This window comes from Chlorocebus sabaeus, chromosome 21 (assembly GCF_047675955.1).
Source record: "Chlorocebus sabaeus isolate Y175 chromosome 21, mChlSab1.0.hap1, whole genome shotgun sequence".
Taxonomy (NCBI): Eukaryota; Metazoa; Chordata; class Mammalia; order Primates; family Cercopithecidae; genus Chlorocebus; species Chlorocebus sabaeus.
The window spans coordinates 75618885-75646421 of record NC_132924.1 but is presented as its reverse complement, the minus strand read 5'-3'; the positions used below and the strand labels follow the sequence as shown (position 1 = coordinate 75646421).

The 27537-nt window shown below is 40.7% G+C and overlaps 1 protein-coding gene across 3 annotated transcripts in view; it reads right to left on the bottom strand.

Moving 5' to 3' along the window:
* GSAP (gamma-secretase activating protein) overlaps nucleotides 1-26668 on the bottom strand; it is a 132967-nt gene extending 106299 nt beyond the window's left edge. For 2 of the 3 annotated variants that reach the window (XM_073009199.1, XM_073009200.1), the window contains exons 1-5: nucleotides 26462-26668; nucleotides 16257-16333; nucleotides 14769-14825; nucleotides 7604-7673; nucleotides 7242-7295 (exon numbers count right to left, since the gene is read on the bottom strand). In XM_073009199.1, coding sequence (XP_072865300.1) covers nucleotides 7242-7295; nucleotides 7604-7673; nucleotides 14769-14825; nucleotides 16257-16333; nucleotides 26462-26570 — 367 coding nt within the window. In that variant the 5' untranslated portion in view covers nucleotides 26571-26668. The remainder of the gene's footprint in view (nucleotides 1-7241; nucleotides 7296-7603; nucleotides 7674-14768; nucleotides 14826-16256; nucleotides 16334-26461) is intronic. The other variant, XM_073009198.1, reaches the window with a different exon arrangement.
* Nucleotides 26669-27537: the final 869 nt, after the last annotated feature.

Sequence of the window (27537 nt, the reverse complement as noted above, 5' to 3'; positions counted from 1 at the left end):
TATGAGGGGGGGAAAATGAATTTCTCTTATTGTTATTTTAAATGTATATGACTAAATTAGCATATTAAATAGTACAAGCTGACATTTTTTGACCTAAAAGTGTGTGTGTGTATGTGTATGTGTATGTATGTGTATATATAAATATATATGTATATAAAATTTTTTTTTTAAACGAGATTGAGTCTCACTCTGTCCCCAGGCTGGAGTGCAGTGGCATGATCTCGGCTCACTGCAACCTTCACCTCTTGGGTTCAAGCAATCCTCCTGCCTCAGCCTCCTGAGTAGCTAGGATTATAGGCATCCGCCACCACATTTGGCTAATTTTTTTGTATTTTTAGTAGAGATGTGGTTTCACCATGTTGGCCAGGCTGGTCTCGAACTCCTGACCTCGTGATCCGTCTGCCTCAGCCTCCCAAAGTGCTGAGATTACAATTGTAAGCCACCGCACCAGGCCAAAAGTTTATGTATTTTAACTGGGCAGGGGGAAGGGGGATCTTTTGGGGGAGAAAGAGGAAATTTTCTCATTAGAAAAATCATCACAGCTGGGCATAGTGGCACACACCTGTAATCCCAGCACTTTGGGAGGCTGAGGCAGGCGGATCATGAGGTTAGAATACTGAGACCATCCTGGCTAACACAGCGAATCGCCATCTCTACTAAAAATACCAAAAAAAAAAAAAATTAGCTGGGCATGGTGGCACACGCCTATAGTCCCAGCTGCTCGGGAGGCTAAGGCAGGAGAATCTCTTGAAACCAGGAGGCGGAAGTTGCAGTAAGCCAAGGTTGCGCCACTTCACTCCAGCCTGGTGATAGAGCAAGACTCCATCTAAACAAACAAAAAAATTAGCTGGGCGTGGTGGCACGCATCTGTAGCTACTCAGGAGGCTGAGGCAGGAGAATCACTTGAACCCAGGAAGCGGAGGTTGCAGTGAGCTGAGATCGCGCCACTGCACTCCAGCCTGGGCGACAGACGAGGCTCCGTCTCAAAAAAAAGAAAAGAAAAAAAAGAAAAAGAATCACCATATATTTGGTCTTTTTTTTTTTTTAAGCAGGAATTTGTACCCAAATGAGATAGCCAGCTATCAGCTAGATTTTCTTATCTTTAAAATGGGAAGATCTTTCAAGGCAAAAAAAATCTTTCTACACTAATTTTTCCCTTCTGGAGTACAACCTAGACATTTGACTAATATTACTAGCATAATAAGAGTAAACCTTTGCAAATAGGTTTGCAACATACCTTGTGCTCTCGATAACATATCATGTGCTTTCACAGTGAGAAAGGAAGCATTGTGAATTAAGATTCTAGAGACATCAGTTCTAGTTTCAGTTCTGCATTATCCTGGTATTTACTTCACAGCAAATCACCAAGCTTTCCTAGGCCTCAATGCCTCATTTTTTTTTTTTTTTTTTTTTTTTTTTTTGAGATGGAGTCTCGCTCTGTCGCCCGGGCGGGAGCGCAGTGGCCGGATCTCGGCTCACTGCAAGCTCCGCCTCCCGGGTTCACGCCATTCTCCTGCCTCAGCCTCCCGTGTAGCTGGGACTACAGGCGCCCGCCACTTCGCCCGGCTATTTTTTTGTATTTTTTAGTAGAGACGGGGTTTCACCGTGTTAGCCAGGATGGTCTCGATCTCCTGACCTCGTGATCCGCCCGTCTCGGCCTCCCAAAGTGCTGGGTAAAACATGTGGGGCAAGGTGCTCATACCTGTAATTCCAACACTTTTGGAGGCCAAGGCAGGAGGATCACTTGAGGCCAGGAGTTTGAGACCCACCTGGGCAACATAGTGAAACCCCATCTCTACAAAAAAATGAAAAAAATATTAAGAACAAGCTGGGCATGGTGGTGTGTGCCTGTAGCCCCAGCTACTCAGAATGTTGAGGTAGAAAGATCACTTGGGCCAGGGAGTTCGAGGCTGTAGTGAGCCATAAGAGTGTCAGTGCACCCCAGCCTGGGCAACAGGGCAAGACCCTGTCTCAAAAATAATAATCAGAATAAAATGAAAGACCAAAGAACCAGATTACTTCTACAATCCCTTTCAGCCATAAAATCCCATTATTCTATGAGGTGCTAAATTAAGAATTTTGATGGCCGGGAGAGGTGGCTCACACCTGTAATCCTACCACTTTGGGAGGCCGAGGCAGGTGGATCACCTGAGGTCAGGAGTTCAAGACTAGCCTGGCCAACACAGGGAAACCCTGTCTCTACTAAAAATACAAAAATTAGCTGGGCATGGTGGTGGATGCCTGTGGTGCCGGCTACTCAGGAGGCTGAGGCAGGAGAATTGCTTGAACCTGGGAGGCGGAGGTTGCAGCGAGTCTAGATCGCACCATTGCACTCCAGCCTGGGCAACAGAGCAAGACTCCATCACAGAAAAAAAAAAAAAAAAAAGAATTTTGAGAATCAAGATATCAGTGGAGACTGGACACAGTGGCTCACACCTATAATCCTAACATGCTGGGTGGCTGAGGTGGGCAGATTGCCTGAGCTCAGGAGTTCAAGACTAGCCTGTCCATCCCCTCTCTGCTGAAAACACAAAAAATTAGCCAGGCATTGTGGTGCACACTTGTAATCCCAGCTATTCAGGAGACGGAGGCGGGAGTATCATTTGAACACAGGAGGCGGAGGTTGCAGTGAGCCGAGATCATGCCACTGCACTCCAGCCTGGGTGACAGAGCAAGGCACTGTCTCAAAAAAAAAAAAAAGATTATCAGTGGAGACTGGGAGACCATCATTGAAGGGGAACACAGGACCAGGCAATATCTGGATACCACAAGGAGAGACAGCAGGATCAGGCAGAGGGATAGACATGACATGAGGAGAATGGAGGTGAGCAAAAGACCGTGGTGTGATCCAGGCACACGCTGTGAAATGGTGACAAAGATGGGAGAGTTCAGTATGGCCTGGTTCTGAAGGAGCTCTGGTTATTCAAGCTCTTGAACCAAATCACAGCTTCACAGAGCGTCTGTGACACTTGACTGTCTATGATGGTGAGAGGGAGCTCTGGAAAATCTCAGTGGCAATGGGGCCCCTGACCCATGTGGTCACCCCAATTGCTGCCCAGTGAGGATCTGCTGTGACTTGTGGCAAATGCAACTCCACAGGGGAGGATGAAGGGGACAGCCAGAACCTGATTTGCTATGGAAGGCTGTTTTCTCAGTAAAATATTAACTCTGCCATCTCTACAGCCAAGAAAAGGAGCACTATTGATTAAAAAAAAAGAAAAAAAACTGCACTGTAAAGTATGTGGATCAAAGAGGCCTGTTTACATAAAAGATAGTGCAATTTGTCTCATCTACTGTGGAAAAATCTCATTTTAAGCAACAGTGTTAAATCCCACCTGAGATAAACCACATCTTGTAATCAAATGGCTTGTAAGGCCATTTGATGGACAGACAAAATAACCTTTCCAAATATTCATTCAAATAAAACATTCTCATAAATCCTATAGCGCTTTCTGATTACATCATCTGAGATCTTTACTGAACAAAATGAAATCTTCCCATGATGAGCAATATCTTTCATATACTGATGACTCCTAAATGTGTCTGTCCGGCCCCGACCTCTTACCTGGCCTTTGACTCATCTCCAAACTCCACCTCACATCTCCACTGGGATGTCTGTTAGGCATGTCAAACTGAGCAAGTCCAAATGAAACTCTTCTTTCCTGTCCCTCCCATGCATACACACACACCCACATGCCCTTCTACCTGTTCTAGCCAAAAAACCTTACAGTGAGTCACCCTTGACTTGTCTCTTTTTCTCATATTCCCATAAAATCTCATAGTCCCATCAAATCCGGCAGCATGCATATGTGTATGTGTGTGTGTGCGCGCACGCGCATGTGTGTATATATATATATAATATATATATAAATATATTTATATATATTTTATATATATATTTATTAATATATTTATATATAATATATATATATTTATATATTTTTTTTGAGGTGGAGTCTCACTCCATCACCCAGGCTGGAGTACAGCGGTGTGATCTCTGCTTACTGCAACCTTTATTTCCTGGGATCAAGCAATTATCCTGCCTCAGTTTCCCAAGTAGCTGGGATTACAGGTATGTGCCACCATACCCGGCTAATTTTTGTATTTTTAGTAGAGACAGAGTTTCACCATGTTGGCCAGGCTGGTATGAAACTCCTGACCTCAGGTGATCCACCTGTCTCAGCCTCCCAGAGTGCTAGGATTACAGGTGTGAGCCACTGTGCCTGGCCAAGCAGCCAATCTTAAAAAGTTGAGAATACATCCAAACACAGTCACTTAGCCCTTGCTCCATTTCACCAGTCCAAACCATTAGATTATAATAGTTCTCCCCTTGCCCTGCTGCAGTCCATCTTCCACACACCAGCTACAGCAATCCTTTTATGAAGCAAGTTAGATCACGCCCCTGCTCAATATGCATATCGCTTCCCATTTTACTATGAATGAGGGCCACAATCTTTACAATGGCCTCCTTGGGTCTACGTGATCTGTCTGCACCTCACCTCCTTTTTCCTTTGCCCTCAGTTCCTATCACTCTGCCCCTTGTTCACTCCACTTGTCTCACTGACCTCCTCACTATCCTTGAACAGTGAGTCTACCAAGTATAGTCTGTGATGACTGTTTGATCTTCCAGAAATGTGCTTTCCCCATAGCCTCGTGCTTGTTCTCTCCCCACCTTCAGGTCTCTGTTTAAACACTCCCCTAATGGCCTTTCCTAGTATCCTTCCCCAAATAAATTAATTGCACTCAAATCTCTGCTTCAGACACAGTGTATGGGGAAATTCACACTCAGATAAGAACTTATCTCAGGGAGCAATATAACTCTAGGATCACTCTAGCCAGGGTTGGCATAAGGGTCTGGGAAGAATGAAACAGGGAAGAAAAGTACACCAGTAAATGGGGCATTATCAAATTAGTGACCACCTTGGATTTTAAGCTGCTTGGAGTGCACCTCACAATTACCCACTTTGGAGACGGAAAGGAAGATCATTTATCTTTCAGCTCCTTGTCACCATTGGTCATGGATTATTCTCCTGGGCATCATGCCCAACCATACTTCCAAGCTGTACGTGTGTAGGCAGTAAATAGATTTTCCCAAGCGCCCTGGGCAGAAAGCAAGACACAGGTAGGGCAGCAGAGGCGAGGCACTGTCAGACTACACCTAGGCAGAGCTGGCCAACATGGTAAAGTTTTGAAGTATCCAATACAATAACTAATAATGTTCATTGCACCGTTTTTAAAGATGCAAGCAGATAATCTCACTATAAGTGCATCAAACTTACAAGACTGAGCAAGCATCCCTGAATAGACTTTAATGTTGTAATCAAGTAAAGTTTAAAATTGGCCTGAAAGTAAATTTTATATTCTACATAATCATAAATGACCACTGTTCTGTGTGACAGTCAGGCATATATGGTGAATAGACAGATGTAAAAATATAGTTACTACTCAGTTTCCCAACATAATAAAGAATTTTTAAGGCCAAAAAAATAAGGCTCAAGAAGAACTGGGAGGCACAGGAGCCAACCCAAGGTTCTATACAGATGCCCACCCTCACTACCTCCAGGAACACAGCAGCTAGGCCTTTCCTCTTCTTGGAGAAAGGGGTCTATTAGCCCAAAGGTCAGGGCCATATCCTGGGGTTTTGCCCATACCCTTGTTTTAAGGGTCAGCACACCAATGTCCCAGATCATATTTTACTTAAGCCATTCCAGTTCCATCTCCTCTGAAGCAAGCCCTGCGCTTAATTCTAAAAGGAACAGAAAGTGCTGACAGTACTGGGAAAAGGAGGATATGGCACTGAAGAAGGAAGGGGTTGTTGTTCTCAGTATATCATGGCAGGAGAAGGGTAAGGATGAGCAATACAAATAATGAGATTTCAGGTGAGCCTCCCGCCCACCAAATAAAACAATTTTACTGAGGCCCCCAAGGAAGTCCCATCCAGACTGGGCTCTGGGGAAATGTGTGTCATGAGAAGCCCAGGAGTGCCTCACGAGCCTCATGTGGAAAGTAAGTACAAAGGGTTTTTCCATAACATGCAACGGCAGGAAAATCCATCTGAGTGGTAACTATGCTAACAAAAGAAGTAATTTAAGAAGGAATTTAAGCGTCAAATAAACAGAACAGATGGAAAGCACCTGGGAGCAGAATAGTAAGAGATAGGAGACCCACTAGGCCAGAAGTTGACCAATGGTAGTCACAGGCTGGCTCCAGCCCACAGGTGGTTACTATTGTCCCAAGTAGGATTTTTAAATATATTCAAGCCAACATTTACAAATTCTATCTTTACAAAAAGCTCCAGACTTCCATTGATAAATTGAAAAGCCAGTTCCACTGGACTTGCTAGTGACAACAAAAAGCTAGAGCTGAGTAGTGGCTCCCCCTCTCGAAAGTCCCCCACGGGGCATCCCCAACCCACTACTAGCCCCTATAGCTCTTGAACTTTTTGTTTTTTTCCATTAAAGAAAAAAAACTATTTCTTGGTTTCTATGTTAAAAATGGAAAAAAATAATAATAATAAAACAAAGACATTCTGCTGGTCACTTGATTTTTTTCTTACATTCAATCTACTTCACATATTTACATGGTCTCTCTGGCCAATGTATGCATTTGCAATTGAAACCCTAGACTAGACTGAAAGCCCCATGAAGATAGATGCTATACCTCTCTTACACACCATTGTATCCCCAGCACCATGCATAGTGCCTGACCCACAGCAGGCACTCAATACTGTTGAGTTATAGACAGAGGGATGACTTACAGTACTTTTTAAAAGGTGGTGGGGAGGGGCCAGGGAGCATCACACAGCTACAAAACTATAAAGTGGGCCTTGGTAAATGAGCAGAATTGATCCTCAGTATTGGTATACTACTTACAATGTGTTAGGTACTAATCAATACTTAACCAGATATAAAAAAAGATGCATTCTTGACTTCCCCAATCTTTTACACCAACATCTGACCATAGGTTTCTACTTCAGCATTTATTTAGCCTGCAGGTAATAATTAGCATCTTAATACTTCTGTTAAATCACTGTTAGATCATTGTCTGTACTTTTCTGTTTGCTTGAAAAAAATATATATTTTTTAGAAGTCTTGTTCATGCTTGACATGACCTTTGTCTTTTATTCTGAGATACAATAAGGCTATTTCTAAAGATGCTTGAAATCTTATTTAGTAGTATAGTAAATCATCTACCAATAACCTTCATCTACCCATAAGTACTAAAAAGTGTAATTTCATTACCTGGTTGAAGTTCGTTCCTTTTTCCTTCTTTAGTAGACTGAACTAAACTTGCAGCTAATGGAAAAAGAAAAAAAAATTCCATTAGCAATTGATCCATATGGTGGCTTGTTAAAGCTTACCATTTTATACCTCAAATAGATGAGGGCTCAAAGAGATATGTCAACGGAAGATAAGGGCAGAACACAAAGCATTCTTTTTTGTAGGTATACCCTCCATATTATTTATTTCAAACTTAACTTCTCAAGAACATTTCTTTCTCAGAAAATCATTGTTATAGAATAATACTGAAAAAATCTAATACTTTGAAACTCTTAAAAGATGTAGTTCAGTTCTTGATATGTAGCAGTAAGAGCTCAACTTACCAAGCAAAGTTCTTTCACGGTTGACAGAGCAACTGAAAACTTGCAAGTCTTTCTCAAAGGTATACAGAAGCTATTAAAACAAAAATATTTTTTAGTTTGAAGTTTCATACATTAAACAACAATTATATGAACACAAATTCCCATTAAACTCTGCGCTAAGTACTACTGGGGCAAAATATTTCAGTAAAGAATGAAACTAATTTAGCTATGCTGACACATTCCAGACTACTCTTTACCAAAAAAAAAGTTTGCTATTGTAAGCCATATTTGGCACTGATATTTAGCCATGAGACAACCAAGTATAGTGGTTAAGAGCATAGACGTTGGAGCCCAACTAGACCCAGGTTCAAATCTTGACTCTGTCACTTGCTAGCTATGTGACCTTGGATAAATTATTCAGCTTCTCTATCCTGCCATCAGTAAAACACATCTACTGTGTTTTAGGAGGATCAGGTGAGATAATCTCTATGAAGCACTTAGTGCAATAAGCACTCAAATGTTAGCTATTGTAATTACTGAGGTAATTAATTACAAAATAATCATTAGTTTTCTTAGCCACTGTCACAAGTGCATCTCCCATAGGCCTTTCATATTTAGAGGACCGGGAAGGTAGTCTTCTTTAATTTTTTTTCCTTGTTGTTGTTTAAAATGTTCAAAATGTTGCAAGATTCCATTTTCTTGGAAATTAAAGAAAATGAAAATGCCCATGTAGGAGGATGTGATGTGGAGATTGAGGAACTAGAGAACACCAGTTCTATTAGGCAGGCTGTCTTAAAGAACACCCAGAGGATAAGGGAAAGAGACAGTCTTAGATCTCAGAAGACAACAGCCTAAGAGAAACAGTAAATAGTATAAGTATTAAGAAGGTTACTAGTACCTGCACCCTAAAAAAGTATCTAGAACACACAAGACCCCTATAGCTAGAAGTCGATGGGAAAAGCTGGCAATGCTACGGGACAACTGATTACGGAAAGTGAACTTTCAGTTAATCAGGTACTGAATTCATGTGAGAATTTTTGGTTTCCTTTGACTCTTGCTCTAACTGAGGAATTCTAAATTATTACTAAGAAGAATCTAATTCTAAATTATTACTAAGAAGAATGGGTACATACACATAATTTTTAATGTGTTATCTTTTAATTACAAAGATAACATAAGTATAGTCTCAATATTTATAAAAGATGCAAACACTATCAAATAAAAAGTCAAAGCCAGCCTGGACAACGTGACAAAATCCTATCTCTACAAAAGTTTTTTAAAAAATATGTCAGGCATGGTGGTATGCCTGTAGTCCTAGCTACTTGGGAGGCTGAGAAAAGAGGATTACTTGAGCCCAGGAGGTCAAGACTGCTATGAGCCATGATTGTGCCACTGCACTCCAGCCCAAGTGACAGAGGGAGACCCTGTCTCAAACAAAAACAAAAGGTCAAAAGAAATAGCAGTCCATCATACTCAGCCAATCTCAACTCTCTTCCAAAAGGAAGCACGTTTATAAATTGTCTATATTTATGCACTTATATTACACAGTTACATTGCGAGTTTTTAAAAAACATAAATGGAATGTATTAAATGTATTATTCTGACAACTTGCTTTTTTCATGTAACAACATGTTTTGGAGAGACTTCTGTACCAGTACAGAAGTCTTAATCCTTTAATAGCTGTATCAATTTCCAAAACTTACTGATGGGCATTTAGTATGCCTCCTACATTTAGGTAATATAATAATCCAATGAACCTTTTACATAAACCTGTGTGAATCTGTGCAGATATTTCTGTAGAATCAAAACCTCAAAGTGGAAATTTCTAGGTCAATAGGTGTGCAAGTATCAGAAGTCTTTAACTCCAAGCATCAAAAAATCTTCCCCAATCTAGCTTAGGCAAAAAGACAATTAGTGGCTCATGAAACTGAACAGAATGGGGTGTTACTTCAGTATTGGCTTTATCTAGAGCTGGAAATATCCATTCTCCTTGCTTTCTGGGTTCAATACATTTGTCAGCCTCCACACAATAGAGCTCCAAGTTCTATTCCCCAAAGCCACAGCAATTCCAACTCAGTGAATTCACTTATCACCAAACCCAATGGAAAAGAGAAGAGTCCATGTCCCAAATTCCCAGCAAAGTATTCTCTTTTATCCAACCAGTTTAGGTCATGTTCACTCTTGTATGCACTACCAGGGAAGTCCTACATGACAGAAGGTGGGAGAAAGAGGTGGAAGAGGGTGAGGAAGGAAAGCTATTGGGACTGGGCTTATGCTTATCCCATTACTTATGCTAATGGGAAGCATAAGTAATACATTGCTTCTCATTTGCTGATTCCAGGGTAAGACCATTAACTCAAAACTTGAGGTGGGGTGGGGCAAAGTGGAGTCAACCCACTTGTCCCTATTGCTCCCACCAAGTACAGTTTTAAAACCCTGGACATATATTTTTTTAAGTTTCAAAGACGACTCTGAAATGCAGAGAGAAGGCAGCAGACTCTTTAGGGACGCCAGATGCTGATGAATGACATAGTGGCGAGTTCCCTGGGTTTTCCTTTTGTGTCATACAGCCTAGACTCGGAGCTAAAGAGGTGAAAACAACAGAAATACTGATGGGAGCAGACAAAAACAAACACACACCCACGCTCTCTAGCCAAAGGAACTGGAAAGGGGAAACATAGCGAGAGAGAAACTTTTTTACTATAACCACCCTAACTCCAGCTAAACACCACGAAAGAAAATGCAACCCCACTCCCACCTCTGCCAGCAAAGTCTGCATGGGGAGCTTAGACTCCTACCTTTGCCCAGCTATGACAAGGCACCCTTCCCCCTTCTGCAAGATGAGTATCAAAGAAGACCAGAAAGGAAATCAGGACTTTCATCCATTCCCAGTGGTAAATAAGCCTTCCCCCACCAGAAGTGCCAGCAAAGCCACGTGGATCCTGGACTCCCACCCAGACTCCAATAGTAAAGAAGTCCCTTTCTACCTCCTCACTGGGATGGTGTCTGAGGTGGCTGAATGGGAAGCCAGAACTTTCACTACCACCCAGTGATAATGAGGCCTTCACCTACCTTTCCCCCATCCTGCTCCTCTGCAGTGGTATCAGTGGAGGCCAAGTGGGGAGACTGAAATCCCGCTTCTATCTGGCCATAACAAGACACTTCTCTCCACTAGGGTGTCCAAGTAGGCCAAGTGGGGAACCTGGACCTTCACCTGGCACAACCTAGCAGTAGTAGGTTGTACCACCAACCCTACTAATTCCCCAACAGGTAAATTATCAGAGGAGGCATGCTAAAGAGAAGACTTAAATAAGATCCAGAGTTTCATAATGTAGTCCTTGAAATGTCTAGCATACAATAGAAAATCTCATATCATACCAAGAGCCACGAAAATCTCAAAATGAATGAGAAAACAATAGGCACAAGCACTGAGATAACAAAGATATTGGAATTTTCTGACAAAGATTTTAAAACGGTCATAAAAATGCTTCAATAAGTAATAACAAGTATGCTTGAAACAAATGAAAAAAAGTCTCAGCAAGAAATAGAATATGTAAAGAAAAATACAAATGGAAATTTCACAGCTGAAAAATACAATTACCAATTTTTTTTTTTTTTTTAACAAAACCTCCATGGGTGGGCTCAACAACATAGTGGAGAGGACAGAAGAATCAGTGAACTTGAAAACAATAGAAGTTACCTAATTTAAATGATAGACAGAAAACCGAAAAATAAAAGAAACAGAACCTCAGAGATCCGTGAGACTATAACAAAAGATCTACCATTCTTGTAATCGGAGTCCACAAAAAGCGAAGAGAAAACAGATTGGAACGTTAAGAAAAAATATTTGAAGAAATATTGGCTAATGACTAAAAATGTCCCAAATATGGGAAGAGACTACAGATTCAGTAAGTGGAGTGAACCCCAAATAGGGAAAATCCAAACAAATCCATACCAGGACACAGCATAATCAAACTTCAGAAAATTAAGAAGAAAGAAAAAAATTTTTTTCAAAAACGGCAAAGAAAAAAAGTGACATCTAGTGGGGGGAAAAAATTCAAAAGACAGCAGATTTCTCATGAGAAACCAGAGAACCCAGAAGGAAATGGCACGTTTTTCAAGAGAGGAACGAAAAGAACTATGAATCCTGAATTCTATACTTGGCAAAATTATTCTTCAGGAATGAAAGGAAAAAAAAAGACATTCTCAGATGAAGAAAACTATGAGAACTTGTCATCAGCATACTTACCCTAAAAAAAATGGCTAAAAAAAGTTATTGAAAGAGAAAGGATAAAAGGAATGTTAGAACATCAGAAAGAACCATGGAAAGAGCAAATATACAGGTAAACACAATAGACTTTCCTTCTCCTCTTGTGTTTTCTAAATTATGTTTGACAATTGGGGCAAAATGTGTAACATTGCCTGATGCAGATCTTAAAGAATGTATAGGAAATATCAAAGACAAAAACACGGAAAGGCAAAGAGACTTAAAAGGAGATAAGAGTTCTACACTTCATTCGAACTGGTAAAATTTCAACACCAATAGATCTTGTGGTAACGGAATAACTCTTTCTTGATTGCAGTGGTAATTACAGGAATCTACACAAGTGATGAAATGGCATAGAACTATATGCACACATTCTGCTGACATTAATTTATTGGTTTTAATATATTATCCTATAGTTACACAAGATGTAACAATTGAGAGAAACCAAGTGAAGAGTACACAGGACATTGCTGTGCTTGTTTTTCAAATTTAAAAACTAAAAACTTTTAGAGAAGGATGGGTAAGCATTAAGACTGAGAAACCATTATCCCATCCTGAAGCTTAATTTCCAAGAGATTTTTTTTTCCTCTTGATGGCACCATCTTTCTCACGGTGGCACCTTTGCAAGGAAAAATATAGTGCTTGAAAAGAATTTTAGGCTGGGCGTGGTGGCTCACACCGTAATCTCAGCACTTTGGAGGCTGAGGAAGGCAGATCACGAGGTCAAGAGATTGAGACCATCCTGGCCAACATGGTGAAACCCCATCTCTACTAAAACAACAATGATAACAACAACAAAAATTAGCTGGGTGTGGTGGCACACACCTGTAGTTCCAGCTACTTGGGAGGCTGAGGCAGGAAAATTGCTTGAACCCAGGAGGCGGAGGTTGCAGTGAGCTGAGATGGCACCACTGCACTCCAGCCTGGCAACAGAGACTCCATCTCAAAAAAAAAAAAAAAAAATTTAAAGCCCATCTAGATTTGGCATACAAATCCATTCCTTCAATAAAACCATCGAAAGGTCAGTCAAAAACACATATGGGCTGTAAGGGTTGTGCTTATGTGAAGAAGAGATGGGAGAAGGGGAGGGTTTGTTTAGCAACTATGGTTCAGAAGCAAAATTTGCCTGTTTACAAAGCTAGTTTAAATTTCCTATTAATTTATCCTTTGGCCAATTTATTTTCTGGACTAATTTTCACATTTTGGAATTCAAAACAGCTTTGTCACCAGAAAATTTTTGAAAAACAGCCACTCTGGAGGGAACCTATTACTATCAATCCACTGAAAAATATTCACTGCACTCCTATCACTCACAGGCAGTAAGCTAAAGGTAACCGGGATGAAACACATTGGTATGCAAAGTGCTCCTACTGTCAAGGGCTCACAGTCTTGGGAAATGTGAGCGGAATATGACCACAAAAGATAACAGCAGTCACCACAACTGGATTGAGAGAAGACAGGCTATGGTATTTCCTCTCAATCCATTTTTTTAGAATACATGCCACACAGAAATTAAGCAACAATTGCATTGAAAACTTGATATTTTATTCTCTTTCCCTAGACTGTGTATTGTGAAAGAGTTTACGTTGATCATCACTGTGTCTCCAGCACCTGACAGGGAAAACACTCAATACTTATTTGTTGGATCAGTGAATGAGTGAGTGAATGAATGAATGAATGAATGAATGTGAAAGGGGTGGAAGAAGGAAGAGAGAATTAACCAATTAACCAAGCAGCATATTGGAAACCTGAAGAGTAAGGCGACCTGTAAGAAATTTCTAATGGATAAAGGACATTTAAGTTCAAAAATGTCCAATATTCAATTCTAAATTGTTTTTACATAGGCACAAAATTACTTCCTCTCATTTGCTCCCAGAATTAGACAAAGTCGCCTGTCACATCAACCAATGCCTGGGGAAAAAAATAAGGAAAGGGGTTCCTTGTCTGAATCATTAAGAAATAATGAGAAACAAGACACGTGAAGGTTAAGCAGAAGCAGAAAGAGTCAGAGGTCATTATACGATGATGTGGAAGTACACAAATCTCAAGGAGGACACTGGACCTCCTACTTTCTTACAGGATACTGAATAATTTGTTTGAGCCAATTTTACTTAAATCTCAAAGGTCTAAGAGACTTCACCTTACTTTTTGGTTCAATAGTCCTTGCGTTTTTTGTTTAAGATAATAGGACCAAGAGATCATTAAGGGAGAAGAGAAGGAAAGCAAAGAAATATAAATTTTTAGAAAATAAAGTTGGTATTCCCACTCCTGGATATGCATACAAAAGAATTTTAAAATAGCTACATATACAATAGTGTTCATAATAGATAAATGTTAGAAACAGGTGCCCATCAACAAATAAAAGAATAAAACTGTTGCCTATACTGTGATAACTGATTGCATGAATTGGAGTTATTCTGTCATACTCAATTGAGTTAAATCAAGAGACTAGGAGAGGAAAAGAGAAGCACATGGGGCACAAGTGCCTGCCCAGGTGTCTTGCAAGCCAGCTGCCAAAATGACCAAATGCCATAAACTTAAGAATAGCTTCACCTAGTAGCTACTGAAACAAACTGCCATGGCTCTAAAACTAGTTTTACCTACTGCTTTCACACACCAATGAGATCTTGCCAGCTCCTAGAATCTTTCCTATTGCCAGTGAGTTTTCTTTCAAAGCCATATGTAACATTTCTCTTTCTGATAAAACCCCCAAACTTTCTTAGTTCTTTGGACATACCAAAGACCACCCTGGTCTGTGTGCATGCCTTAAATTGCAATTCGGTTTTTTCAAATAAAATGTTTAGAGAAAAAAGAAAATAAAGTTGGAATTAATGTCTAGAAAAAGGAGGAGACAAAGAAGAAAACTCTAAAGGCAGTAAAGTAACCAATGAGTAATCTATGATTTATGGTGATTTTTACCTCATTTTGTCTGGTTTGACAATCATATAATCCAAAGATGACATTTCCCTTATCATCCTAAAAAAAATTAAACAGATGTTTATTAAATGTCATTGTTTAGGAAGTTAGAATGTTACTAGTTTTAAAACCAACCTGCAGTAACTCAATCTTAGCAGTAAGCACTTTAAAAGAAGCTTTCTGTGCCTGTCAGAGGGGGACTGAATCCAGTTCAGCTAATCATTTGGGCTCAAAGAATGAAATGCATCAATAGTGTAGAGCTCAGTGAGTTTGGGGAACTGTCTAGTAGGACTGAGCATGGTGAAGGAGTAAGTCTTTTTATACTGCCTCTTATATCTTTGAAAATATACACATATGATAGATAATAGGGAGGGCTAGGACAAGTCCACAGCATTCTTATAAGTAAAACATTGTGAATCACACAATTCCTTAAAGGTACCATTCTAAGACACAACTTACAATAATTATTTTTACTTAAAAAAGTACAGTGATGTAACTGTGCAAAGCAAACTGGTCATTTGAATTATTCATGTGTGCTTATTATAGTAAAACTAAATTTTCCTTAGAACACTTGACATTGAAAACACATTGTTAAATAACAATGCTGCACATGCCTGTAGTCCTAGCTACTGGAGAGGTTGAGGCAGGAGCTCAAGGAACCTACTTAAGCCCATGAGTTTGAGGCTGCAGTGAGCTATGATTATGCCACTACACCCCAGCCTGGGTGACAGGGTAAGACCCTGTTTCTAAAAACAAAATAATAATAATGCTTCAAAAGTCAAGTCCTAACATATCTACGTCTGAAGAGACTAATCATATTTAATATTTTCTCCAATGATAAAATGTTAACATATTAATTAGGTTTAAACATTTTTACTTGGCATTTTTTGTCTAGAAAATGAAATTGTTCATTGATTCAAAATTTGAGTTATTATGTCAGATATGCCCATTTAGTTTTATTTTAAAATGAAGAAACATTTAATACTAATTTTTTTTTTTTTTTTTTTTTTTTTTTTTTTTTGAGATAGGATCTCGCTCTGTCACCCAGGCTGGAGTGCAGTGGCACAATCTCAGCTGACTGCAACCTCCACCTCCTGGGTTCAAACGATTCTCCTGCCTCAGCCTCTTGAGTAACTGGAACTACAGGTGTGTGCCACCACACCCAGCTTATTTTTGTATTTTTTGGTAGAAACAGGGTTTTGCCATGTTGGCAAGGCTGGTCTCAAACTCGTGACCTCAAGTGATCTGCCCGCCCCCGCCTTCCAAAGTGCTAGAATTACAATGTGAGACACCATGCCCAACCTAATACTACTAAATTTCAATCACTTTATTCAGTCTCACACACACAAAGTCATAAGTTAAGATTAAATGCCAACAAGTTTATTCATTACCCCTCAATAAGATACAGTATAGAATTCTGTAAAAAGAGAATATAAATGATTAAAAACAGTATATTTTACATCTTACCACAATAAAAAAGAATAGACATACCTTATATGTATAAATAATATTTCCATTTCTTTCAACATTTAATACACGTAAGCTCTCATAATCGTTTTCTAAAACATCTGAAATGATAATAGCAGGTTAATACTCAGCAGAAGATGGTTAGAAACATATCTAACCAATACATTAGTAAAGGAAACCAAATATAAACATATACTAATAATTCTATTATATAAAACTTAAAAACAGGCGAAACGAATCTCTTTTATTAGAAGTACAAACAGTAGTGACCTTTAAGGAAGGAGAAAGCCATAGTCATTGAGAGGTATCTCAAGTGAGCCTTGTTAGGTGTGGGTAATGTTAAATGTCTTGGGTATACTGATATACTCTATGATAACTCACTGAGCTGTATGCTCTTTTCTGTGTGAATGTTATACAATAAATTTCAAGTATCTGTTAGTTTTTGCTTTATGCATTTTGAGGATACATCATTAAGGGCATACAAATTTCAAATTGTTATGGCCTCCTGGTGGATTAACCACTGTTAGGCTCTAAGCGGAGCCGCCAGCTGTCTGAGTACTCAATTAAAACAAGATTAAAAAGTTAATATTAACTTTTTAACAGTCAAGCTTTTAATCACTTACTGTGATGCTATAAAGCAAGAAGCTAAACTAGAGAAAGTGCTAATGTCCCTGGTCTATTTTCTCCCCATGGAATGGTGCCGTTAGCCAAGGGTCAAGTGAATCAGCACAGATATGGAGCTCTCTTCACTATCCAGGGACCCTCCCAAAAAGGTTCCTGCAGTATCATGGATCCAGGTGCCAAGGGTAGGGAGAGGGAGAAGAGCTAGGAGTGGAAAAGTACTTCACTGGAGTAGAGAAAAAGCAGTCTTCAAAGCTCCCCTCTTCCACCTGCTAAGGTGGTTTTAGTGGTTTAGAGGCACCTGAGAAAGGTCTCTGCTAAAGGCCTCTGATAAAGAGGGCTCTAAATGAAGAACCTGGGCTAGGAATGCAGCTATCTGTAACCGTATGGCTGGCCAGTGGGGCCTGAATCACACCCACAACTCATTTCAGGGACTACGGTGCATTGGCCACACACCAAGTCGGATTTGAGGAGGGCAGCTTTCTCCCGTAAGGCCTGTCAAATAAAGTCTTTGTAACTGCACATGGTTGGGTCTGAAAAATTACACATAAATTTTTAAAATAGGAGCTGGATTAGCAACCCTTTATTCATTACACAACGTCCTTTATTTCTAATAATTATTTTTATTTTAAGGTCTACTTTGTCTGATATTAATATAACTACATCAGCTTGGTTAGTGCTTGCATAACTTTCTGTTATTAATATTCCTGTGTCCTTACATTGAAGATATGTTTTATAAGCAGTATCTACTTGGGATTTTTTTCCTCCAATCTGATGTTCTTAATCTTTTAATTGGGTATGTAGTCCATTTACATCTAATGTAATTACTAACATATTGGGTTGATATTTGTCATACTACTATTTGTTTTCTATGTGTCTCACCTGTTGTACTACTCTTCTGGACTAAGTTTACGATTTCATTCTATTACCTATTGTACGTGTACTTGTCAGTTACACGTTTTTGCTATTCTTTTATTAATTATACTAAAAGTTATAACATGCATCCTTGACTTATTATGTTTTAGTATTACGTGATGCAAAAAAAAAAATCTGACGCAACTGAAACTCTCATACATTGTTAATAGGAGTACAAATTGGAAAACTGGCAGTACCTAGTGAATCCGAACACATGACTCAGCAACTACACTTGTACATATATCCTCAAAAGAAATATATACATATATTTAGCAAGGGACACATAAGAATGTCTATAGTACTGTGGTACATTATTGCCCAAACCAGAAACCCAAACTATCCATCAAGTGAAGAATGAATAAATTGTGTTATATCCAAACAATAGCACAAAACAATGAATTAACATTCTGCAATAACACATAAAACTGAGCAAAAGAACATTCCTCACCACCAAAAGAAGGTACAAATTGTATGTTTCAATTCATACACAAGTTTTCGATAATAGGCACAACTAATCTACAGTGTTAGATAAGTGACTACTAGAAAGGACCATGAAAGACTTCTGAGGTTCTGTTAATGTTTTCCTTGCTGTTCTGAGTCCTAGTTGCATGAGTGTGCTTCACTTTGTGAAAATTAACTAAGCTGTGAACTTATAACTTGTGTCCTTGTCTATATGAAAGCCATATTTTGCGGAAGGACATACAGACTCTTTACACAAAACATTTAACTTATAAGTTAACTGACCATCTTTCTTCTAAAATTTTAGGATATTTCTCCTAATTCTACAGTTAAAGGATTTAAACATTGGTAGATTCAGCATTGTAATTATCACTAATTGGGCAGAAGTGTGTATTTTTCCAATTTCCTCAAAAGTTATCCATAATTATGGCCAGGCACAGTGGCTCATGCCTGTAATCCCAGCACTTTGGAAGGCTGAAGCAGATGGATCACTTGAGGCCAGGAATTCAAGACCAGCCTAGTCAACGTAGTGAAATCCAATCTCTACTAAAAAATCCAAAAAATTAGCTGGGCATGGTGGTGCACGCCTGTAATCCCAGCTACTCAGGAGGCTGAGACAGGAGAATCACCTGAACCCAGAAGGTGGAGGTTGCAATGAGCTGGGATCGAGCCATTGCACTTCAGAGCAAGACTCTGTCTCAATAAATAAATAAACAAACACATAAATACATAAATAAATAAAATTGCTTAAATTTGACTCATTTTTCCCATACAGGAATAGTTTTTACGTTAATTATGACAAATTCTAATATTAAGACAAAACATATGCAAAATATCTGTAACTCAGCAAATTTCTATCTATATTCCTAAAAGGAAAAGACAAGATAAAAAGTAAGGATAATTGGTGAGCTGGACACCAGCACTGGAGCTGGACGTGGGAAACATTTAGAGAGAGGAAGAGCAGGTTTCACTGAGAACTTAGACATCATCCTGAGATCTCTCTTCCCTTCCCCTCACAAGCAGCAGCTTCGTGCATCTCCTAGGGGCAGGGCAAAAGGATAGGGCAAAGTGTTTTCTACACATGGGTATAAACGTTTGTCAGTATATTGACATGTATATTGAGACGTCAGACTCACTTCACACCGAAGGATAATAAGGATAATAATTTGGTCTCTTAGGGGACCAGGATTTAAATAATCAGTTTATGGGCCGAGCATGATGACTCATGCTCGTAATCTCAGCACTTTGGGAGGCCAAGGTGGGAGGATGGCTTGAGCTCAGGAGTTCAAGACCAACCTGGGCAACATAGCAAAACCCCGTCTCTTAATAATAATAATGATAATAATAATAATGCTTATGGCTAAGTAGCCCTTCACAATTTAGAGAGTTCTCATTTCTATCTCATCTGCACTGTACAAGGTATTCCAGGCCTACTACGCTTTTCAATGAGATAATGATACTTGACCCATATATAGTGAAAAGGGGGCATAGACTGAACTCAAACCTAGAAAAAGGTAAACAGAACAATGAGCTGAGTGTTCTGTATCAAGCTTACAATGAGAAAATGGGTAATTACTCAAAAGTCCTTTGAAAGGTAGATACTGTAGACATCTAAAGAGAATTTCAGTGAGTTCTTTTTCATCCTGTACATGACTCCAAACTTCTGGAATGCAATGTGTCAATATTTTGAGAAGTATTTTTTTTCTTTCAAGATTATAAGTATGCTGGGAGAGACCGTCTCAAAAGTACACTTAAAAGGTTTCAGCTAAGATAAGAAACTTCTTTACAAGAAATCTTGCTAAATCAAATTTACTTGCAAAGGCATATCCATTTTCAGATTGCTATAATATTAAGAGGAAAAAATTCTCCAACAAATGCAGATTACAATAAATGACACATGCTTATCCCATTAAACTAGTGGTTCTCAACTCTGGCTGTCTTAAAATCATTAGGGGAGCTTTTAAAAGAACACTGATGCCCCAAGCCATACCCAGGACAGTCTGATTTTATTGAGCTGGTGTGCAGCCCACTCTCTGATGTATATGTACATGTTTTAGGTTCCCTGGGTGATTCTAACGGGCAGCCAGGGTTAAGAACCACTGAACTACAAATGTACATTACATATTAAGCAGTATTCGTTAGAGGGTATAACTTGGACCATCTTATAACCATGACAGACAGAGAGTTGAAAGAAACAAAAATAATGTTGTCATGGGAGCATTAGGTAATAACTGCAGGGCTGAATAACCCTGCAGTTAAGTACATGGTTCACATTTCAAGAACATTTGAAATAGACAAATTTGGTAATGTTGCAAATCCAGAGACCAATGTCTCACTACATACTATTAAGCCATCAGCTCTTCCTCCCTGGACTAATTGCCCATGTCTTAACACACCCTTTTAAAAGAAGTATTCAGTAACCTCTTTGCTTATTCATTCTGACTCTTCTCCCAGTAGTTCATCACTGGAAAGTCCAGAGGAAGAAGTTTTGCAATTTCAAATGAGGAAATGTGGTTTAATTTCACAGTTTAGTGTACTCAGTGCTCATGAAGAAAACAATGTAGCATTTTGATAGATACTTGCATAGGTAAACCTATAAAAGAAAGGAGAGTACCTAGATATTGAAGGTATTGGCAAGGCATAGCTCTTGTAAAACAAAAGCTGGTTGGCCAGATATTCTCATTAGTTTCAATCTATTCTTTGTCAAACAAAAGTGATTTCACTTTATAGGAAGAGGGTTTGTCAAATGTGTATGTTTTATCCCAAACTGCTATGAGACAAAAATCAAAGTATTTGTCTTTCCAGTAACCATACTTAAGGAGAAAAATGTCATGCAGCCTCATACAAAATTTTGAACTAGTTCCTAATACATACATCAAGAGGTGATAAAATATGATTATGCCTATAACATTATTATTCTGTAAATAATTCATATAAATCCTCAGGCTCAAGATGACCAGTTATTACAATTCCTAAACCTATGCAGTAAACATTATGTGATTTATATTTCATATTCTGAGTAAAATGAAGAGAGAAATGAGAATTAGAAAAGGAGACCAGGAAAGAATTAGCAGAAATAAAAGTAAAAAGGACAGATAGTGGCAAGAAAATAGTTTAAAAAAAAAAAAAAAAGTGAAAACAATGTGACTAAGGTAACCTTCTGGCCCCCAAATCAATCTAGGAATACATAGGAGGCAACACAAAAAAAGTATTATTTTTGAATCAGTCACTTGGTAAAATATACCACTTCCCTGGCAAAGATTACAATATTTGAAAGACAAGTCAATCTGGTGTTTCATAAATCCAAGACTAATAAAAGCAGGCAAGAAAATCTACATCCTTTCCAGTCTTCAATATTGACATTTAAATGTTAGAAAACTTACATATTGTGGATCTTATTTTCTTGAAGATGTGATCAATCCCAACAAGGGATTGAGCACTGGATACAAAAATCAACATGTAAGATCTGTTACAGGGCTGTATACCAGCAATAGTTACAACATGCCATGTTTTTAAGTGTGCTAGTTATGAGAGCAACAAAAAATAACCTAGGATGAAATCTAACAAAACATGTGCAGAACCTTCATGGAGAAAATTCTAAGACTTATTAAGAGTCATTTAAAAAGATCTAAATAAATAATGAGCTATACTTTATTCATAGTTAGGAAGATCCAATATCGTAAAGATGCCAATTCTCCCCAAGCTGATCTATAGAGGCAATGTGACTAAAGGAAATCCAAATCAACTCTTTTGTGAAATCTGACAGGCAGATTCAAAAAAATATATATGAAAAAGCAAAGGGCATACAACAGCTAAGACACTCATGAAGAATACTAAGGTGAGGGGACTTACCCTACCAGTTCTCAATACTTATCATATAGCATAGTTATTGAGATGTTGTCATGGCCTGGCATGGTGGCTCACGCCTGTAATCCCAGCACTTTGGGAGGCCGAGGCGGGCAGATCACTTGAGGTCAGGAGTTTAAGATCAGCCTGACCAATATGGTGAAACTCCGTCTCTACCAAAAATACAAAAATTCGCTGGGAGTGGCAGCGCATGCCTGTAATCCCAGCTACTTGGGAGGTTGAGGCAGGAGAATTGCTTGAACCTGGGAGGCGGAGGTTGCAGTGAGCTGAGATCGTGCCACTGCACTCCAGCCTGGCGACAGAGCCAGACTCTCAAAAAAAAAAAAAAAAAAAAAAAAAAAAGTTATCGAGTTGAGATAATGGAACAAAATGAACTCAGAAAAGGAGACCTACATAAGGCAGCTTGATGTGACAGAAGGGGCTTTGTTGTGAGAACTAAAAGGACTATTTGGTTGATAATATTGAAACAATTAGCTATTAATTTTTTTTAATTGGACTCCCATAAATCACATAAAAATAAATTCTAGGTGGATTAAAATCAAAATGTAAAAAAGTCATAAAGCTTCTAAAAGTTAATATTAAAAATGTCTTCACGACTTCAAAACAGGGAGGACTTAAGAAATCCTAAAAGGTACAAACTATAAAGAAAAACTCCTAATTTAGACTACATTAAAATTAAGAACTCCTGTTTATCAAGGCACCATCACAAACTGAAACAAAAGTGATAGACTGAGAGAAAAATATCTGCAACATATGTGATAAACAAAGAACTAGAATCCCAAAAACATAACTCCTAAAACAATTTAAAAAAAATAGGAAAGTGGACAAAAGGATGAATAGACATTTCACAGGCGGGGAAATTCAAATAGCCGGTAAATACATAGAGATGTTCAACCACGGAGCACAATGAAACAATTAGTCCTACCAGTTTGACAAAAAAAAATTTTTTTAATCCTGAACTGTCAAGGGCTTGTGAGGATAGTGAGTATCAGAAACATTTCCACACCACAAATTGGAGTGTTATGAAGTACAACACTTTGGAAAACAATTTGGCACCGCCCAGGAAAGATGAAGATGTGCACAGCCTTTAACTCAGCAACTCCGCTTTTAGATATACATTCCAACCTACGCCTGTGTGCACCAGGTGGTAAGAGTACTGACCATACAGCAAACCCCAGAAACCCCCCAAAAGCCACCCACTGGAAAAATAAGTTGGGTTCCCTAGGAAGCACTCTGAGACAGAGTTTACTACCCAGTATATTCATCAGGGAGTGCTCAGGAAAGTGGGATTAACACCCGTAAGAGGAAGGAGAAGGAAGCAAGTCCTGGTAGGGTGAGAAGTCCAGCAGCAATGCAGGCCCAATATCCTCAGGTGACCTTGGGCCTCCCACAGAGGAAGCTTCAGAACTGAAACGGAGTTGTCCCATGTTCAATCAAAATGGCCAGGCCTTTAAAGCCCACTCAATCTCATGTGGTCCATACCCAAAAGGAAGTGAAGTTGGGTAGGGCAGCCCTCTTGCCAGGCAATCCCTGAAGGGGCTGACAGTTGAAGACTGCCTGCTGACTATACTCACAGCATCTGGGACAAACTCTTCTTTGAAAGGAAAATCTAAGGGGTGCATCTCCACGTCCACCATCATGTTGAATTCACACGATGGAACACTATAGAGCATTAATTAATACAAATTAATAACTTGCAGCTAGCCAGTCAATATGAGTACATCTCACAATATTGAGAAGGAAAATAAGCAAAAGGAATACATACAGTATGCTTTAAAGTTCACAGGCAAGCAAAATGAAATATTTTGCCGAGGGAGATATACATATGGGCTAAACTACAAAGTCAAAGTAATGTTAAAATATAAAAATTTAAATGATTGCTAACCTAGGAGGTGAGGATGAGAGAAAGAAAGAGAATCAGAAAGGAGCACATAAGAGCCTTCAAGAATCTTGACATTGCTGTACTTTTAAGCTGGGTAGTGGGTACATGGTTTTGCTTTGTTTTTTTATTATTTACAGCTACATGTTAAAATATTCTTTTATGCAGTTGTTTTGATTTTTAACAAATATCTTCTTTTATTTCAGGAGAAACCATTTTCTCAAAAGTTCAACCCAGAACCAGGAGCAAATGCAGTAACCAAATCTGATCTCTTTCCTCCTTGACCCCTTTTTGACCAAAATGCTATCTTATAGGCACAGAATTTCCATGGCTGACTTAGCCCAGCTCTCTATTTTGTCAGGAATATGTCATACATATTTCATGAGAATTACTTAGCACCTCTAAGAAAACTTCAATTGTATTTGTTGATGTAAAAATATTAAGGCTTCAAATTTAGAAAGCAAGTGTGCATAGAGGAGGCATTACAATGGTATAATTATTCATAATTTACATTTGAAAAGCTGGAATTTTGAAAGGATAATGATTTGCACAAATGTATGTAGTAACTGCTGTGCTAGAAATGAGACAGAATCTCAGATTTCCCTGCCACTGCTATAAATTACAGAACAGGCATTAATTTGTGTGGGGGTATTTTTGAGCTACCACCCACTGGTGATTATCAGAGGTGATAATTATCTTAGTATAACAGGGCTAATATCTTGCCAAGATATTTGCTCTCAAAGAGCAAAATACTACCAGTATCAGAAAAGCTAGTATTTTCAGAAAGTACCTTCTGAGGACCTAGAGCTATCTGTTGTTTAGTGGAAGGTCAATACACAAGTTTATATTTCTTCAGAGATGAGCGAAAGATACAAGGAAGCCAGGTCCAAGTGGATCACACACAGCTTTTCAAGCACAACACACATTACTGAAACGTAAGACTGTGGCATTTCACGCTTCATCTAACTTCTCATTTGCAGACACCTGCCATTTAGCAAAATAAAGTGGGAGTCCAGAAAAAGGAGTACTTCGTGGTAAAAGACAGAGCTGCCTGTTGTATTTCAAAAAGTTAAGCCTTCAAAAACTTTTCAGACATTTGGGCGACCTTTTTTTTTTTTTTTTTTTTTTTTTTTTGAGATGGAGACTTACTGTTGCCCAGGCTGGAGTGCAGTGGCGCGATCTCGGCTCACTGTAACCTCTGCCTCTCAGGTTCAAGCGATTCTTCCGCCTCAGCCCTCCCGAGTAGCTGGGATTACAGGCGCGTGCCACCACGCCCAGCTAATTTTTGTATAAAATTCTTCTTTGACCACCCTCCCCACCTCGAAAAAAAGTAAAGCCTTACTAATCATGATACTAATGCAAACTCAACGCATACACTACACAAACATATAACTCCTTATTTGGAACTAATAATATTCCAAGCCAAGGAAACCTACAAATAATTCCGCTATAGTCACAGGAGAGTGTGAAGATACAAGATAGCAACGTTAGATATATAACTTACATCAATAAAAATTTCACCAGCGTTTAGGGAAAGGAGTTGTATATGTGGGTCATTTAATAACCACTTCCGAAAAACCCACTTCCAAATTTACCGAAGTGGACAACGCCCTACACGCAAGGTGAGACCCACAGGCATCGCTGCTTTGAAGCTGCATGTACGCTCTGAAGCTCCAACATTTACAGAAGACTTTAAAAACTCTGTGAGAAATCACAACGTTCCCCTTCTTTAAAGTAGATCAGTGCTGGGAAGGCTCAAAAGTCACTTTCACTCCCTTACCGAATCATCAAAAAGCCCCGAGGTGGCTGGACCGGGAGCCGAGCATCTCGCGCGCAGCTCCAGCCTGCACAGGTGCGGAGCTCGGGGGCGCCTGGGGGGTCTCGCTCCGCAGCCCGCAGCCCGGAGGCGGCCCCTGCCCTCTCGCGCCTCTAGCGCCGAGCCCCGTGTCCCCTGAGCCACGGACACGGTTCAACAGAGGCAGAAACACGTCTCGCAAATGTGGGGACAAACTGTTCCACTGTTAGATATAGGGTGGTTTCTTTGGTGGTCACGGATTCTTTCTCAAAACGTGAAGCTTCCAGGAGCACCCCTGTCTCGGCAAAGCCCCTGCGCGGCCGATGAACCCCGCGGGAGGTGGGATGCGACCGCTGGGCTGAGCACGACCCTCTGCCCTCGCCGTGAGGTGATGCTGAGGGAACCGCCAGCGTCCCGGCCCCTCGGCCAACGGAGAATTCCCGCGGGCCGGCAGCGAGCCAGGCGCCTCAGGCCCCACCGCCACCTGGCCCGGGCTCTGCCCCCAGACCTTCCGCTGTGGCCGGGTGAGGGTGGCAAAGCCAAAATAGCCCTCTGAGGAGGGGGGCGGCGCCCTCGCACCAGCCTCCACAGGGCAGCAGGGCCCCGAGTTGCTCCCCGCGGGGTCGGAGCCCGGGGGCTATGAGGGACTCCCACTCCCCGCCCCCACCCTGCCCCGACGCGCGCCTCCAGCACCTGCGCCGCCGCTTCCGGCCCCGCTGGCCTCGGACGCCGCCCGCTGCGCCCGCAGCCACGGGAGCACGTCCTTCCCGAGGTCGAAGTCGGCGACCAGGCGGAGAGCCATCGCCCGGACACGGCCACCGGGCGGCTCTGCGGCCCCGCGCCGCGGGCATTCCCGGCCCCGCGTGGCCGCCTCGCCCTAGCGTCCCCGCGCCCGCCCCCTCCTTCCTCTCCCCCGCCCCCCGCTGCTTTCGGTTCCGCGGCGCCCTGGCCTGAGAAGCCCCGGCACCACCTCCTCCTGGCCCGCGGCCCTCAGCCGCTGGCTGCCCGCACCTGCCCCGGAGCCGGGCTTGGCGGGTAGGGGTGGGGCGGGGAGGACCGGGCGCCAGGACCAGGCCCGCCGGGGCGGGAGGCCTCCGCGCGCACCCTCGGGGCGGAGGATAGAGGGCGCAAGGACGTGGGCGCTTCAGGGCCCTGGCGAGGCCGCTAGCCCAGTGGCTTCCAAACCTGGAGGGTGGGCCTATTTTCTTTATTTCCCGAGTGACCACTGTGCCGCAAAGTGTGGAAGCCACTTGGCTTCAGAGAGCTGGGTCCCCTGGAGCAGTTCAGGGTCACCACAGAAGTAGGTCGTCTCTTAGGCCTATTCGCCCCAGCTTCGAGGTGGTGGTGCTTTATTAGTGTTATTAAGGTAATGAGTAGCAACTGGGAGAAGGTGACGAAGGTGATCCCATTGTAAGAGAAACGCTAAAAAGGGTTAATCCGCTTGATACAAACAGCGTCCTTTTTGTCTTTTAACTCCCTGCATTGGTTCGAGGAAGCTGAATTACCTAGGATTCCCCCTGCGGAGATGTCTTTAAAAAGTGCTCTCATTCTTACAGGGGCACATGTCATCTTGGGTGCCTTCTCACCTCCTTCCTACTCCCTACAAATAAGTTCAATGTTGTCATAATCTCACCACTCCTCAGCGTTCTCTTCGTTCAGGTGCACACCACTGGTATACTTATTGGTTAGGTTACTGCTACATCCCATTCATCCTGAACATCGACGCCAGGTTATGACTCTCCTCCAAACCGGGCTTCCTCCTGTCTCTA